We start from the raw sequence: 15,627 nt of genomic DNA on the forward strand, positions 1-15,627 counted from the left end.
CCTCTCCTCGGGGAGCTTCAGGCAGAGGCGGGGTGACCACCTGTCCGGGATATCTTGGGGAGTTGTGCCCCCTGGGCACCTTGCCCAGATTTGGGGACGTGGCCCCAGGTATCAGCCGCTGGAGGCGGTGGGGTGAGGGGCGGGGCTGGAAGGGGCGGGGGCGGGGTGTCACTCAGCCCGCCCTGCCCATGCCAGACACCGCCCCCTGGGCGGGGCCGCCGGCCCTCCCCTCCCCTCCTGTTGTTGGGTTTCCCTCGCGCCTCTGCTGCTGCCGCCCGAACATGGCTGCGCGGGTGTGCAGCATCTCGGCGAGCGCGCTCCGCCGTCCGCCCCTGCGAAGGGGCCCCGGCCCCGGCCACCCCACCGGAGCTGCACCTGGGGCCGGGCCGAGGTGAGCGCGGGCTCGGGGCTTCCTGCGGCCCGGCCTGAGGGGCCAAGCGTGGGGCTCCTGCTGACTCAGGAGGTGCCTGGGCTGGGATGGGAGAACGGGAAGCGGAGAGGGGGAGGGGCGGAGGCCACCCCTAGGATGGAAGGAAGGTGGGGGGCAAAAGGGTTGAACCTGGCGGCGGGGGAGGCGGTGTGCTGGGGTGGTGGAGCGAAGAGCAGGGTCCACAATGGGAAGATGGGGCGGGGGGAGGGGCAAAACCCAGACGAACGGGGTGAGGAGCTAGCCTTGGGATGGGAGGATGGTCAGTGCCCACAATGGGAGGATGGGGGGAAGGGCAGGACCCGGAGGGATGGGTCGAGGGGCTAGATCTGGTGTGGGAGGTTGGTCTGTGTCCACTGTGGGAGGGTGCGGGGGGGAGGGGCTGGACCGGGAGGGATGCGTCGAGGGGCTAGGTTTGGTGCGGGAGGGTGGTCGGTCTGTGTCCACTACGGGAGGGTGGGGGGGAAGAGGAAAGCTACAGTAGGACAAGGAAGAGAGGGAACGGATGGGGGGGGGGGCGGAGAGAGAAGAAAGAGTTAGGACTCAGCGTGGTGGGGAAGAAAGGGAAGGTTTAAGTCTAGATAAGGGGGAAGGACCGTGCCCACAATAGGATGGGGGAGGGGCAGGCGCTGCCCTGTGGAAGAGGTAAGGGCCTGGGATGGGGCTGAGATTGGAGGGGGGAGGGTCAGAATAGGAGAGAAGAGGGAGGTTGGGAGGGGGACTTTGCTGAGATGGGGACAAGGGAGCTGGGAGGGCCAGGACCTCTCTGAGGATGGGGGAAGGGCCGACACTAGGGCTGGGTTGGGGGGAGGGGCAGGACTGGAGCTGTCCCTGGGTGGGAGGTGAGCTATACTTGAGGGGAGCTGACGTGGTTTGTGCTCAGAACCCCCCTGAAAGGGGGGTGGTGGAGTGGGAAGGGAGGGCTCTCCTATTAGGCCGGAGGCCAATCGGCAGGAGGGAGAAGGTGTCCTATTGTGCTGCTCTCCAGAGGGGCATTGTTGGGTGATTCAAAGCTAAGAAAGGGTCCTTGCCTGTGTGCCTCGGTTGAAGGAGTGGGGGAGGAGCAGGGCGAGACTTCGGGCTGGTGAATGAATGCTGCTGGTTCTTTGTGCACACACAGTGCCTTGTAGCAGGCATAAAGTGGACCATGCAGTGAATCCTCTGTCCCAGTAAGCACCTCGGTTTCCCATGTGTTAGAGGGAAAGGGGGCCTACTGGGTCACCTGAGCCTCAGCTCTGGAAGGGACTTGAGAGATGGGCCATGGGTAAGGAAGCCCAAAAGATCTCTTCCTTTTCTCTGGCTAAAGGTTACACTTGGTCTGATCCCTTAGCTAAAGAAGAGACAATGGAACCCTGGTAGCCTTGACAACTAGAAGGGCCCTTAGAGGTCATCTACTTCAAGCCCCCCTCATTTTTCAGGTGGAGAAACTGAAGCCTAGAAAGGAGAAGTGACTTTACTCAGGGTTGGGTGGGGAGCAGCAACAGACACTGGAGTCTGCTCTCACCTTTGCTCCAAGAAAGGGTACTTACCAAGTATGTGCAGGCCCTGGGAGAGAAAGAATCAGGTGTGAGAGAGCCAACTACCACAGACTGATGGGTAGGAGGCCTGAATCTGCTACCTAGTTGGGTGCTCCCGGAGTCCATTCCTTCCCTTCTCCAGGTATTGGTTTCTTCCTTCGTAGAAATGAGTAGTTAGACTCGATTTGGTCCAGCTCCAGTTGCCAGTGATCTTACTTTTTGGCTTGTTTGTTTTTTTTAAATGAGAGAGCAGTCTAGGTGTTCTTAACCGGAGGTTAAGATTTCAGGGGGTTCATGAATTTCAATAAGAAAAAACAATCCATCTTTATTTTCACTAACCTCTAACTTTCTTTGTAACTCTGTGTATTTAAAAACATTTTAAGAATGAGTCCCTGATTTAAAAGAGGTTAAGAACCCCTGATCTAATCTATCCCTTCCTCCCCCCCCCCACTAAGACTTGCCTAAAGTCACATAGTTTCGAAACTGGAATTGAAAGTCTGGTCTATCCCTGGGGCATATGTACCCTTGAGAAGAGAAGACTGGGGTGGGGGGGAGGAGATGGGGAGACTGGGAGAAAGCAGACATGAGAAACCATCCTCCAATTTTCCAAGGGCTGTCATGTCCTGGTGGGATCTACCTTGTCCTACTTGGCCCCAGAGGACAGAACCAGGAGCATTGTAGAAGTTGGCAGAGAGGTGGGTTTAGGCTTGATAGCCCAGTCATCAGAGCTGCCCTAAGGCAGAAAGCCCTGCCTGGACAGGTGGTGAGCTCCCCATCCATGGAAGTCTTCAAGCAGTATTCCTTTCAGGTCTGAGTGGGGTTCAATTTTGCTCCTCTCTCTTCCTTCACGTTTTGTGACTCATGCCCATTCCCACAGTACACATTGTAACCCAAGTGCCAGCACTTACCACATGTGCTACTTCATATCTTTGTCTTTTAAAGTTTGTGTCCTTTCTCTCTAAATAGATTGCAAGATTGTATCTTAGACTACCACATCATAGGCACTCAGGAAGTGTGGCCCTGGTTTGGAGGCAGATCAGAAGCCTTGACCTAGGAATGAGTCAAGTTTTCGAGTCTGTGAACATTCAAAAACCATTTGCTATCAAAGGATTAAACTATTGCAATAGCGACCTACCTGGCTTCCATTCTCTCCCCTCTTTAATTCCTCTCTACGGTTCCTCTCTACTCCTAAAGCAAAAGCGGGAGCACCTCACTACTCTAGAAACTGTTGCCTCTAGGATAAAATATAAATTCATTAATCTGCCATAAAATAATTTGGCTTCAGCCAATGTTTCCAGAGTGATTCGCTATCACTCCCCTCTGCACAGTCTACCCAACTTGCTGACTTGCCTAGCATTCCGTCTCCTGCCTGTGTGCCTCTGCAAGGCTGGGCCCCATACCTAGGCTATGTGTCTTCTTTACCTTTAAAACCCATTGGTCTCTTTAAGTCCCACCTCGTGTGCCACTTTCACGAGGCCTTTCCTGGTCCTCCGGTTTTTAAAAGCCCCCGTGAATATTTATTTTGTCTTCATCATCACATGTATTGCCCAGTTGGAGACTCTGTACTATTTGTATCTCCAGCACACAACAGGTAGGTACCTGGTGTAGCCTCCTTATTGTTCAGGGAAAGAAACTGAAGCCCAGAAGAGAAAAGATTTGTTCCAAAGTTTTATAGGTACCAAGTCAACCACAAGTCAGCAAACATTTACTAAGTGCTTACTATGTGCCAGGCACTGTGCTAAGCTGTAGAGATACAAATACAAGCAAAAAAGAAACATAATCCCTGCCTTCAAGGAGCTTATATTCCATTGGGAAAACAACATGGAAAAGGAAGATGTAACACATAGGGGGAGGGAGGGCAGAATGAGAAGGGTCATGATGAGGAAATGTAGGAGAGTGAGAGATGGTGGGAAATGAAGAAATGTCTGGCTTGGGCAGCCCCCTTAAATGGAGCCCTCCTAATCAGAGGGTGCAGGGTACCTCTGAGGTGTGAGTTCCAGGGCCAATGTGCTCCTTCCAGATGAAAAGCTTTCTGGGGTATGATGAAAAAATACAGAAGAGTCCAGCCTGGTGGCCTCCACAGGAGCCTTGTTTAGCCCTTTTGATTAAAGGTTTTTTTTTTTAAATAAGCATTTATTAAGCACCTACTATGTGTCAGGAACTGTGCTAAATGTTTTACAAATATCAGTTTGATCCTTACAACAACCCCGTGAAGTAGGTGCTGTTATCCCAGTTTTACAATTAAGAAAACTGAGGCAGGCAGCAGTTAAGTGACTTTCATAGGGTCACACAGCTGGTAAGTGTTAGTTTGGATGAGGTGAGGGGTCTGCCAATCTTGGTCAGCTGCTAGTACTGTTCAGAATCTTTGCCTGACAGCCCTCAGAGCTTCCAGAGCAGAGATCAGAATTAGAACGGTGAAAATTACTGGAAGTAATGTTATCATCTGAATAAGTTAAAATGGAAGGGCCCTGAGGACAATGATCTCTAAATTTCTTTTAGTGCTGAATCTTGTGAAACAATTCAAAAGCCCCAGCAATGCAGATTTAATTTCACTTGGGTGTCAGCCCGTATCGAGGCTCATGGACCCTGATGGGCAGTTTGATAGCTGAGTCTAGATCGGCCTGCTCGGACTTTTGAAGTGGCAGGTCCACTAAGCGACATTTCTATAAAGGTTCTGAACCTGTCTAAGCAAAAGAGGTGAGACACCACAAGGGATGTTGAGTATTTGGTGCGGTTGGGAAGACCAGTCATTCAATCACTGAGCATTTATTACGTGCTTGCTATATACCAGGCACTGGGCTTAGTTCCGAGGACACAAAGGCAAAAAAGAAAGAGTCCCTGCCCTCAAGGAGCTTACACTCCAGGGAGACAACATCAACATAAATATGTATATACGCAATATCTTTGAGATAAATTGGAGAGGCAGGTGGGAGAGCATAAGCAGATGGAGATGATCAGGAAAGGCTTCATGTGCTCATGTGGTGTTTGGAAGGGGTTCCAAGAGGTGGAGGTAAAGAGGGAGTGCATTCCGGGCATGGGGGACAGCCAATGCACAGATGTGCAGATGGGAGATAAAATGAACAATGGGAGAAGAACAGCAAGGAGGCAAATTTGAGGTTGTAGAGTGCATAGAGAGGAGTAAAGTATAATAAGGTTGAAAAAGCAGATTATGAAGGACTTTGAAGGGTAAATAGAGGACAGTGTTTGATCCTAGAAGTAATAGGGAGCTAGTAAGGTTGATTGAGTAAGAGCAATGACCTGGTTAGATTTGTGCTTCAAAAAAATCACTTTGGTGACCAGGTGGAGTATGGATTGCAGTGGGAAGAGCCTTGAGGCAAGATCAATGAGAAAGCCATTGTCACAGTCCCAGCAAGAAGTGACAAGGGTCTGGACCAGGGTGGTTGCTGTGTGAGTAGGGAGTAGGTGGGAAGACACACTTCACAGTAGCAGTGCAGAAGAGCAGATGCTAGGAGCCTCGTACTATTGGAAGGAGAGGTTAAGATTGTAGAATTTAGGCCTGGAAGGCTCTTAGAGACCATCCAGGCCAACTTCTTCATTAGACAGAAAAGAATACTTGGCTCCAGAGAGAACGTAGGATTTGCCCAGCAGCAGAGAAAGGATTTGAACTCCAGACTGAATTCTTGGTTCTATCCTCTAACCCAGGTTCTTTCCCAAATTATCAGCTTTAGCAAAGGGGTCTAATAGATTCTAGTATCTGAAAGAGACTTGTAGGACTCATATCCAAAATTTAACAATTCATTTTCTTTCCCTCTTACCTCCTTTGCCTTGAAAAAGAAAGAACCAAAACAAAACAAAAGAAAACTCTTACAGTGAACGTGCGTAGCCAAGTAAAACATTTCCACATTGGCCATGTCCGAAAAATGGATATCATTATGTGCCTTGGTCCATTACCTCTATGTCAGGAGGTGGGTAGCAGGCTTCCAGACTGGTCTTCTGGAATCAGGGTTTGTCACTGAACAGATTAGAGTTCTTTGTCTTTACAATGTTGTTACTGTGTCAATTATTTTAGCTCTGCTCACTTCACTTTGCATCAGTTCATATAAATTTTCTCAAGTTTCTCTGAAGCCATCCCTTTCATCATTTTTTAATGATACATCAGTATTCCATTATGTTCCTATACCATGATTTGCTTGGCTATTCCCCAGTTGATGGGGACCCCTTTAATTTCCAAGTCTTTGCCACCACAAAAAGAGCTGCTAAAAATTGTTTTTGTCTATATGGGCCCTTTTCCTTTTTCTTTGATCTCTTTGCAGTATGGATGTATTAATGATATATGCTGGGCCACAATTTAGGTGGAATTTTAGGGGCCTAATTCCCACATATTACTGATGCAGAAACTGAAACCGAGAGAGGGAAAGTGACATCCAAGGTCACATAGGCTATAAGAGGCAGAGCCCAGACCCAGATTTGAACCTCAAATCTAATTCTCTTAACTGCTGAGTCCCACTGCCTCTGACCTTAGGCTGAGGGTAGTAAATGTGGGAGCTCAGCTGCGTCCTTCCAGGCAGTGGGAATGCTGTGACCATATGGAAGTGTGAAAGTGTGTGTATTTAGTGATCAGATGGGTCTGCTTGAGGGGAAAGGGAAATGGGGTCAGAGAGAAGATAAGGAAGGGTCAGATGGTGGAGAACTTTAAATGCCAAGCTAAAGAGTTTAGATTTTATTTCATAAGCAATGGGGAGCCATTGAAGATTTATGGGAGACAGGACGAAAGTCATTTTTCAGAAACAAAACCATTCTTCTGCAGAATGAATTGGAGAACAAAAGGGACTGGAGGGGAGGAGACCCATTAGGAATCTACCACAGGGTCTGGATTAGTGCTGGGACTTTGGGGATGGAGAGGAATCTAATAATCAACTTGATAGTAATACTCAGTTCCAACATGCCCACTTGAGCATGGTGCCCTGGAAAATGTGTGCCATCTATAATATGGCATTGGGCTAGCCTGGGAGTGGGGAAACCAGACTTTGGGAGTACTCTCTGCCTCTGAATTTGTTCTTGTATGTAACCTTGAGGGAATGAAATGAAACGTGAATGGTGGGGAGGACCCACCTTATGCATTAAATCAGCAAACCTATATATTAGGCACCTACTGCATGCAGGGAACATGTAGTACCTTAACAATGCATAAAATTGTATGGCAATAGAAGGCTGGACTTGGAGCAGTTAGGGGAGCCTTGGGTTCAGATTCTATCTTTGACTGGGTAGTTGATAAGTTCTAGCTTTACTTCTCTTCTTTGTAAAGTGGGGATAATAATGAGGTTGTTGTGAGAGATAGGTTTTGTGAACTTTAGAGCACTGCCTATGTGCCTGTTATTATTAGTGTATGGAATATAAGATTTTTTTTTACAGATGGAGAAACTGAGGTCCAGAAAACGTAAGTGGTCTTGGAATGGTTCATCCCAGGAATAAAGTGGGTTGACTTTACCGAATTTGGGAGAGGGTGATGGGGGTGAAATATTAGATTATTTCTACTGTGTGCTCTAAGGTTCCCCTAAAACTCAGTTCTTTTTAGACTTGATTTACCATTGGATTGGACCTTAGAGGTGATCTCGTCAATAAAGAATGTTCAGGTACTAAACAGACAAAGACAAAAATGAAATTATCTGTACTGTCTGAGGGTATCTGTTTTATTGTTTCCAAACCCTCCATTTTATAAGAGAAAATTGAGGACCAGAGTGAAGTGACTTACCCAGGATCTCATAGCCTTGGGAGCAAGACTGCCTCAAATGTTCTGTAAAGAGCTTTAAGCCAGACACTAGGGCAGTGAGGCCAAGTGACCAGGGCCTTTCCCTAGCAGAGGCTTGGAGCTTTGCAGACTGGAAGGCAGCTAGGTGGCTCAGTGGACATTTTGCTGGGCCTGGAGTCAGGAAGATAAGAGTTCAAATTCAACCTTGGATGCTGACTGGCTGTGCGACCCTGGTCAAGTCATTTAACCTCTGTCTGCCTCAGTTTCCTAAACTGTAAAGTGGGGGTCATAATAGTACCTCCCTCCCAGAGTCGTCCTGAGGATCAAATGGGATAATATTTGTAGAGTGTTTAGCACATAGTAGGCGCTTAATAAATGCTTATTCCCTTCCCCGGAAGGAGAATCTGGCTTTGGGGTCGGACTGCTTGATTGTTTATCTTGGGCATTTCCAGTGTTAATGAATGACTAGAGTCTGAAGTCCAAGAACAAAGGTCTTGCCCTGCGTAAACAGGACAGGATTCTGAATTCATCCCCTAGTGACAAACAGGTTCTTTAAGTTTTGAATAGGAAGGAAAAGCAGAATATGTCACCGCCACCCCTCCACACATGCTCTGCCTCCAAACAAAGGTCACAGCGACTAGTCATGCACAGTAGCCCCTCACAAGTCCAGCCCCAGGGGTGCTGCTCTGACTCCTTGGGCAGTGTGGCCCAGGCCCTGGCAGGCAGTGAGGCATTGTGGGGGAAAAGCTGGGCAAGATAGCAGGCCTGGGCTCTAGCCTGCTGCTTACCTTGGCAAGTTAGCCTCCTTCTCTGAGGGGGACATTCTCTGTCTAAGGTCCCTCCCAGCTCTGACATTCCTTGTTCTCAGGCCCCTCCCAGCCCTGACATTCCCTGTTGTCAGGCCCCTCCCAGCCCTGACAGTCTCTGTTCTAAGGCCCCTCTAAGCTCTGACATCCCCTGTTCTAAGGCCCCTTCCAGCTCTGACATCCCCTCTTCTAAGGCCCCTCCCAGCTCTGACATTCTCTGTTCTGACCCTCACTTTTCATAGTATTCTGATGCTATGATCAGTGGTTAGAGGCTTTAAAGCTGGGATTCTTAACCTGAGGCCTATAAACATTTTAAAGATATTTTGTCAACTGTTTTGCATATACAATTGGTTTCCTTCATAATCCTATGTCTGCCTTTAAAAATGCAAACACTTAGGGGACATCTAGACTATGCAGCGAATAGATTGTCAGATTTGGTGTCAGGAATACCTGAGTCCACATCATGACTTAGATACTAGCTGTTTGACTATGGACAAGTCACTTAACCTCTCATCCTCAGTTTCCTCATCTGTAATTTGGGAGTAATAGTAGCTCCCACCTCCCAGGGGTGTTGAGAACCCCAAATGAGATTATGTATTTTAAAAGCTCTATAAGCTTTAGAAAGCTATAGAAATTGTAGCTATTAAAAACTTGATTCTGGGAAGGGGTCCTTAGGCTTCCCCAGACTGCAGAAGGGGGCCAGAAAATGTTGAGAACCCCCCCCTCTCCCCGGGGCTAGAGGATACCACTTGACTATCTCAGTGGGCCTGTTGGGTATTTTTAAGATTGAACATTTCTAGCCCCTATGTGCCAGGCATCGTGCTAAGTACTGGGGATATAATGAAAGGCAGAAGACAGCCTTCTCTCAATGATCTAATGAGGGAGACAACATGCAAAAAAGCTATACTATATATACAGTAAAACCTTATATGCAAACTAAACTGGAGATTACCACGGAAAGAAAGCACTGGAATTAAGGGCATCAGGGAATCTTCCTGTAGAGGGTGTGATTTTTGCTGAAAGTTGAGAAAGACCGGATCTAGAGATACAGAGAGAGAATTTCAGGGGGGACAGCCAGAGACTATAACATGCACTGAGTCAGGAGGTAGCATGTCCTGTGCAAGGAAGAGTAAAGTGGGCAGTGTCACCAAGTCACAGAGAATGTGGGGAGGAACATTTAAGGTGTAAGAACAGAAATATAGGAGGGAGGCAGCTTGTGAAGGACGTTGAATGCTCTTTAAATGCGGTTTTTATATTTGATCCTGGAGATGATAGGAGTCACTGGAATTTATTGAGTGGCTAACATGGTCAGACCTGGGCTTTAGGAAGATAAATTTGATGGCTGAGCGGATGATGGTAATGGGGAGAGATTTATGGCAGACAGACTAAGCAGTGATGAGGCCCTGCACACAGTGGTGATGGTGTCAGAGGAAAGAGGAGGCGTATTCAAGAGATGTTAGGAAGGTGGCAGGTGATGTTGGCAAAAGATTGGATTCGGTGGAAGGGGAAGGTGAGAGAGACCGACCGATCAGGCATGACAGCCAGGGTGTGAGTCTGGGGGACTGAGAAGGTGATGGTGCCCTTAAAAGCAAGGGAGAAGTTTAGAGGCGGGGGGAGAACAGGGTCTAGGATAGAGACCCAGGTTTGAACCTCAGCTTGAGTACTTACTTTAACAAAGATTCAGCAAACATTTAAGTTCTACTATGTGCTAGGACCTGGAGATACAAAGTCAAAAAAGGAGCTAGCCACAATTGGTGGCTGTGACCTGGATGAAGTTCCAGCAAAGGAGACTGAGAATAGTTAAATAGGAAAACCAGGAGAGAGCAGCATCCCAAACACCTAGAGAGAAGAGTCCCAAGGGCAGCTAAATGGTGCAGTGGTTCAAGTGCTCGGGAAGATCCGAGTTCCAATTCAGCTTCAAGACCCTAGCTGTGTGATGCTGGGCAAGTCATTTGACTTTGTTGCTTCATCTGTAAAATGTGAATAGCACCTGCCTCCTAGGGTTGTGAGGAGAGATGGTGATTGTAAAGCACTTACTTAGCACACCGTGCCTGGCACTTAAGTGCCATAGAAATGTTAGCTATCATTCTTAAGGAGAAGAGAGTGAGTGATAGTGTCAGAAGCTACAGAGAGGTCAGGAAGGATGAGAAGGAAAAGCAAGCTGTTGCTTTGGCAATGAAGACGTCATTGGTAACTCGGGAGAGGGTGAGTTCAGGGAGATCAGCCCAGTGACTGGCCAGGGTGACCAGGACGCTCTCCTCAGGTGGCTGTTTTCGAGGATGCTGACAATATTGGAGCGTGTCAGAGGTGTGGAAAAGGCAGAGCCCAGGGCCAAGGCAGCGATGGCAAATAACAGCTCCCATTCACAGAGGGCTACAAGGTGTATAAAGCATTTCCCATTTTCTCCTTCGAACCTCAACAAATGGTACCCCTTGTTATGGACAAAGAAACTAAGGCTGAGACAGTGACTTGAGCAGGTCATTGGAACTTTGGCTCAAACCTCACTTCTGTCACTGCTTGTGTGACCCTGTGTAAGTCACTTCCCTCTCTGGGCCTCAGTTTCCCCATCTGCAAAATGAGAGGGTTAGACAATATGACCTCTAAAGCCTCTTCTCACTCCAATAAAACTAGCTACCATAGTATAGTGCTTTCACATTTCCGAAGCTCTTTTGATCCTTAAAACATCCCTGTGAGATACCCATTTTACAAATGAAGAAACTGAGGCTGCAATGGGGTTAACCGACTTGCCCAGGGTAGCACAGTTGGGAGGTATTTGAGGCAGGATTCAACCTCATGTCTTCCTGCCTCCAAATCCTGGATTCTAGCTATTATAACACCTGGCTGACTCTGACAAGGATAATTAGTTTGAAAAGAATTGCAAAGGGCCTTGAATGCCAGGCTGAGAAGTTTGTATTTTCTTTTCTCTAACATGATGTTCTGGAAAGAATGCAGAGTTGGAGCCAAAACACCCAGGTTTGAACCTCAGCTTGACTACTTACTTTAACAAAGATTCAGCAAACAATTAAGTGCCTGCTACGTGCAAGGCCCTGGAGATACAAAGTCAGAAAAGGAGCTTTGTGTTCCCTTTCTCTGGGCTTCAGGTTAAGTGGACTAAATACTTCCCAAGGTTTCTTCCATGTATGTAATCCTCTAATGTTTGCAAAGCTCTGTCCATCACGTCGTTGGAGTCAATACCCCTCTACAGCTGGGTAAGAAGCTGAAGCTTAGATGTGTTTAAACCATTGGCCCATCGGAAGCCGGCTAGTGAGTGTCACAGAGCGGGGCCTTGAACCCAGATCTTCCAGACACATCTGGCGCTTCATCTGTGACGTCATTCTGTGAATCTTCATTTATCTCTAGGGCTTGGGGAGCCAGTGGAAGTTCTCAGTTAACATCATGTCTAAAGCACCTACTAAATGCTACAGATTCAAAGAAAGACAAATCACAGTTCCAATCCTCCAGGAACTCATAATCTTATGGGGGAGATAATAGGCCCAGCAGCTTTTTGATAAGATAAGAGTTTATTTGATAAGAATAAGAATAGTGATCTGGGAGTGATAGCTGCCACCATAACAATGGTTTGGGGTGTGTGTGGGAGAATGAAAGAGGTGGTTGGCACTTGGGATTGGCTAGTGGTGTGTGTGGGCATAGCTTGGGAATGGCCAGTGGTGCCAGGAGGCAGAGGCTGGCTATCCTACAGCTACAAAGAACAATGAGATAAAAAATGACTTCATATCTCTAGGAGGGTGGTATGGGAGGGGGCAGATTAGAGTTTAAGCTGCTGGAATCCTTTAAGAATAGATGTGAAAAAGAGTTGGAATATTTATCCCCCACCCAGCAAGAGATTTTAGCTTTCCTCTCCTGGGTGGTGCTGAAGGGTTAGAGCTGGACCAGGAGAATTCGGTCATTCGCTTGCAAACATTTATTACCAGTAATAGTAGTCAACATATATATTATTATTGCTATGTTTTATATATATACACATATTTATGTATTAGTAATATGTATGTTGACTATAATTACTTCTAATAGTATATATGTATATGTGTTTACATGCATATGTATGTATGTATGTGTGTGTGTGTATACTCAAATGGGGCATCTAGGTGGAGCAATGGATAAAACACTGATCCAGGAGTCAGGAAGGCCTGAGTTCAAATCTGGCTTCAGACATTTACTAGCTGTGTGACCCTGGGCAAGTCACTTAACTCTGTTTACCTCAGTTTCCTCATCTGTAAAATGAACTGGAGAAGGAAATGGCAAGCCATTCCAATATCTTTGCCAAGAAAACCCTAAATAGGGTCACAAAGAGTTGTACACGATGGAAACAACTGTATAACAACTATATATATATGTATATATCCATACACACATACATGTATGTATATGTAATATAAAAATCCATGTGTATATCTAGATCTATCTATCTATATCTGGGTCAGCCATTATCTCATTGGTCCTCACAACTACCCCATCAAGTAGTTGTAATAGATCCATACCCCTATTTCACCAGTAAAGATACTCAACTTAGAAGTATAAAGTGAGTTACCCATGGTCACACAGCTGGCAAGTGTTAGAGGCAGGATTTGAACTCTAGTCTCTTCTGAGTCCATTTCTTTCTAGTAAATCCTGCTGCCTTACTACAGATATTGACAAGGATGAGGACTGGCCCCTTGATTTCATCTCTATAGGGCAGAAGTGTCAAACCTCAGAAGGCAGCAGATTAAAATGTAATTAGAAAGTGTTTAACAAAATAAATAGAAATACAGTGCAACGTAGATAATGCTAATTTGTGGTTTTCTAAGTCACTATGCAGATCTGTTTCTGTTTGTGTTTGGCACCACTAGTCTAGGGAACTTTGAGATAGAAAACCCTTCATCAGTGCAGATCACCACCCTCTCTTCAGCTTCTGGTTTTAGACAATTGCCTGATTTGCTCAGAGGTTAAGTTATTGATAGGCTCAGGGCATAATATTATCCCCTAACTTTGTGTTAGGGGATAATATTAACATGTAACATTGTCTTGGGGGATATTAATACCTGACATCATCTACCTCACAGGGTCTGTACATGTGTGAAGCTAGCATCCAACCCAGATCTTCCTGACTCTGAGGCTGGCTGTCTTTCCACCCAGCCAGTGCCCATTATTTCAGGCACTGTGCTAAGTAAGCAGTGGGTTTGATTTTTTTAAAAAATTGAAATAACATAATCTGTGCCTGCCCTAAGAGCCTTGTTATCTGACTGGGAGTCATCCACAGATGGGTCTCATCCAGATTAGAGTGGGATAGGGCAAGGAAAGATCCAGAGGGCACTGGGAAAATTTAAGGAGGAGTGAATGTATTTAACTGAGAAGTCAGGAAAGGCTTCCTGTAGGAGGGGGCCACTGGGGCTCAGCCTTGAAGTAAGAGGTGGCTTCTAAAAGGCAGAGACAAAGAAGGGAGTCCATCAAAGGCATGGGGGACAACATGTCATGTTTGGGGAACACATAGCAGTGCAGTTCACTTGGAACATAGAATGTGTAAAGGAGAAAAATGAGAATTAAAGCTGGAAAGATGGGCTCAGCTCTGATTAGAGAAGCCCTTAAATGGCAGGCTAAGGAGTCTGTATTGTAAGCCCTTAGGCAGTAGGGAGCCAGTGAAAGTATTTGAGCAGGAGAGTGACATGGTCAGGTCTGTCCATTTGGTTATTGTGTGAAGGATGGACCCAAAGAGACTGGAGGTAGGGAGACCAATTCAGGAGGCTGTTAGAGTAAGGAAGATGAAGCGCAATGAGAGTCTCCACTTGAGTTATGGTATTATGAGTGGAGCAGAAAGGACAGCTGTGACATGTACTGTGCATATGGAATTGAAGGGATCTGGCGACTGATTGGATGTGGAGGTGGACTAGCCATGCGGGAAGTGAAGAGTCAGCCATTACAAGATCTTCATCCTGAGTGACTGGGAGCATGGTGGTGCCCTCTGCAGGAAGGGGGGCATTTAGGGGAGAAGAGGATGTATTCTGCTTGGACCATGTTAAATTTGAGCGTTTGTCAGGATCTGGTGGAATGTCAGCTCCTTGAGGTCAGCGATTGTTTCATTTTGGTCTTTGTTCCCAGAGTCTAGCATATTCTCAGCTGGCACGTAGTAGGTGCTTAATAAATGCTTGATGGTTGATTGATTGACTTCTAGATGAAAATGTCTGGCAGGCAGTTGGTGATGCTAGTGCTCAGCGAGAGAGATTCAGGTAAGTTGCAGAGATTTGGTAGTCATCTGCCTGGAGATTACTGCTATGTAATTGAATTCATAGAGGCAGTTGGTAGCCCACTGGATAGAGCACTGGGGCTTTGGTAGCCCAGTGGGGAGAGCGCTGGGGCTTGGAATCCAGAAGACGAGCTAAAATCTAACCTCAAACACTTACTAGCTGTGTGACCCTGGGCAAGTCACTTTACCCTGTTCCTCACCTGTAAAATGAGCTGAAGAAGAAAATGGCAAAGCACTCCAGTATTTTTGCTAAGAAAACTCCAAATGAGGTCAGGAAGAGTTGGACATAACTGAAATGCCTGAACAATGGTGCCTGGGACCACTCTGGACACAAATGTTTATTTATTGATTAAACATTTATTCATTGATTGATTTAGTCAATAAGTAAATACTTACTAAACACCCACTGTGTGCCAAGGAAACCATAGATGCGGTCACAGAGTTTGACACAGCAGAAAAATAACAAAGATGTGTCTGGCACTCTTTGTCAACTGACGACCAGCTTCTGTAGAGGTGTGAGATAAGAAGCCAACTTTCCGAGTTGAGGAATGAATGAATGGGGAGTGAGGAAGTGAAGTGGAGGGAGGAGGGGAGACAGTGCTTTCTTTGGAGTTTAGCAGTGAATGGATAGAGGATGACGTTTGGATTGGATAGGTAGGATCAAGGGAATTTTTTCAAAGTATTATGGATCCCTGAGTGCCTTTGTAAGAAGCTCGAAAGGGACAGATTGAAGATGGGGTGGGGGGAGGGGAGAGAATATGAAAATGATGGGGGCAGGCTCTTAAAGGAGACTGGAGGTGATACAGCAAATTCACAAAACAAACATAATTTGACCTATAAAGAATGTAGTAGTAACATCCTGCTGCAAGAACGTTTTTCAGGTTTTTTATAATGAATCCAAGTGTGTCTCACCCACAACAGCTATGTTC

General features: G+C 46.5%; 1 protein-coding gene across 1 annotated transcript in view; it reads left to right on the plus strand.

Annotated features, from left to right (window-relative positions):
* Positions 1–248: 248 nt before the first annotated feature.
* Positions 249–15,627, plus strand: part of NIPSNAP1 (nipsnap homolog 1) — a 44,976-nt gene continuing 29,597 nt past the window's right edge. The window contains exon 1 of the mRNA XM_036762538.1: positions 249–391. Coding sequence (XP_036618433.1) covers positions 282–391 — 110 coding nt within the window. The 5' untranslated portion in view covers positions 249–281. The remainder of the gene's footprint in view (positions 392–15,627) is intronic.

The sequence above is a fragment of the Trichosurus vulpecula genome, chromosome 1 (assembly GCF_011100635.1).
Source record: "Trichosurus vulpecula isolate mTriVul1 chromosome 1, mTriVul1.pri, whole genome shotgun sequence".
Lineage (NCBI taxonomy): Eukaryota > Metazoa > Chordata > Mammalia > Diprotodontia > Phalangeridae > Trichosurus > Trichosurus vulpecula.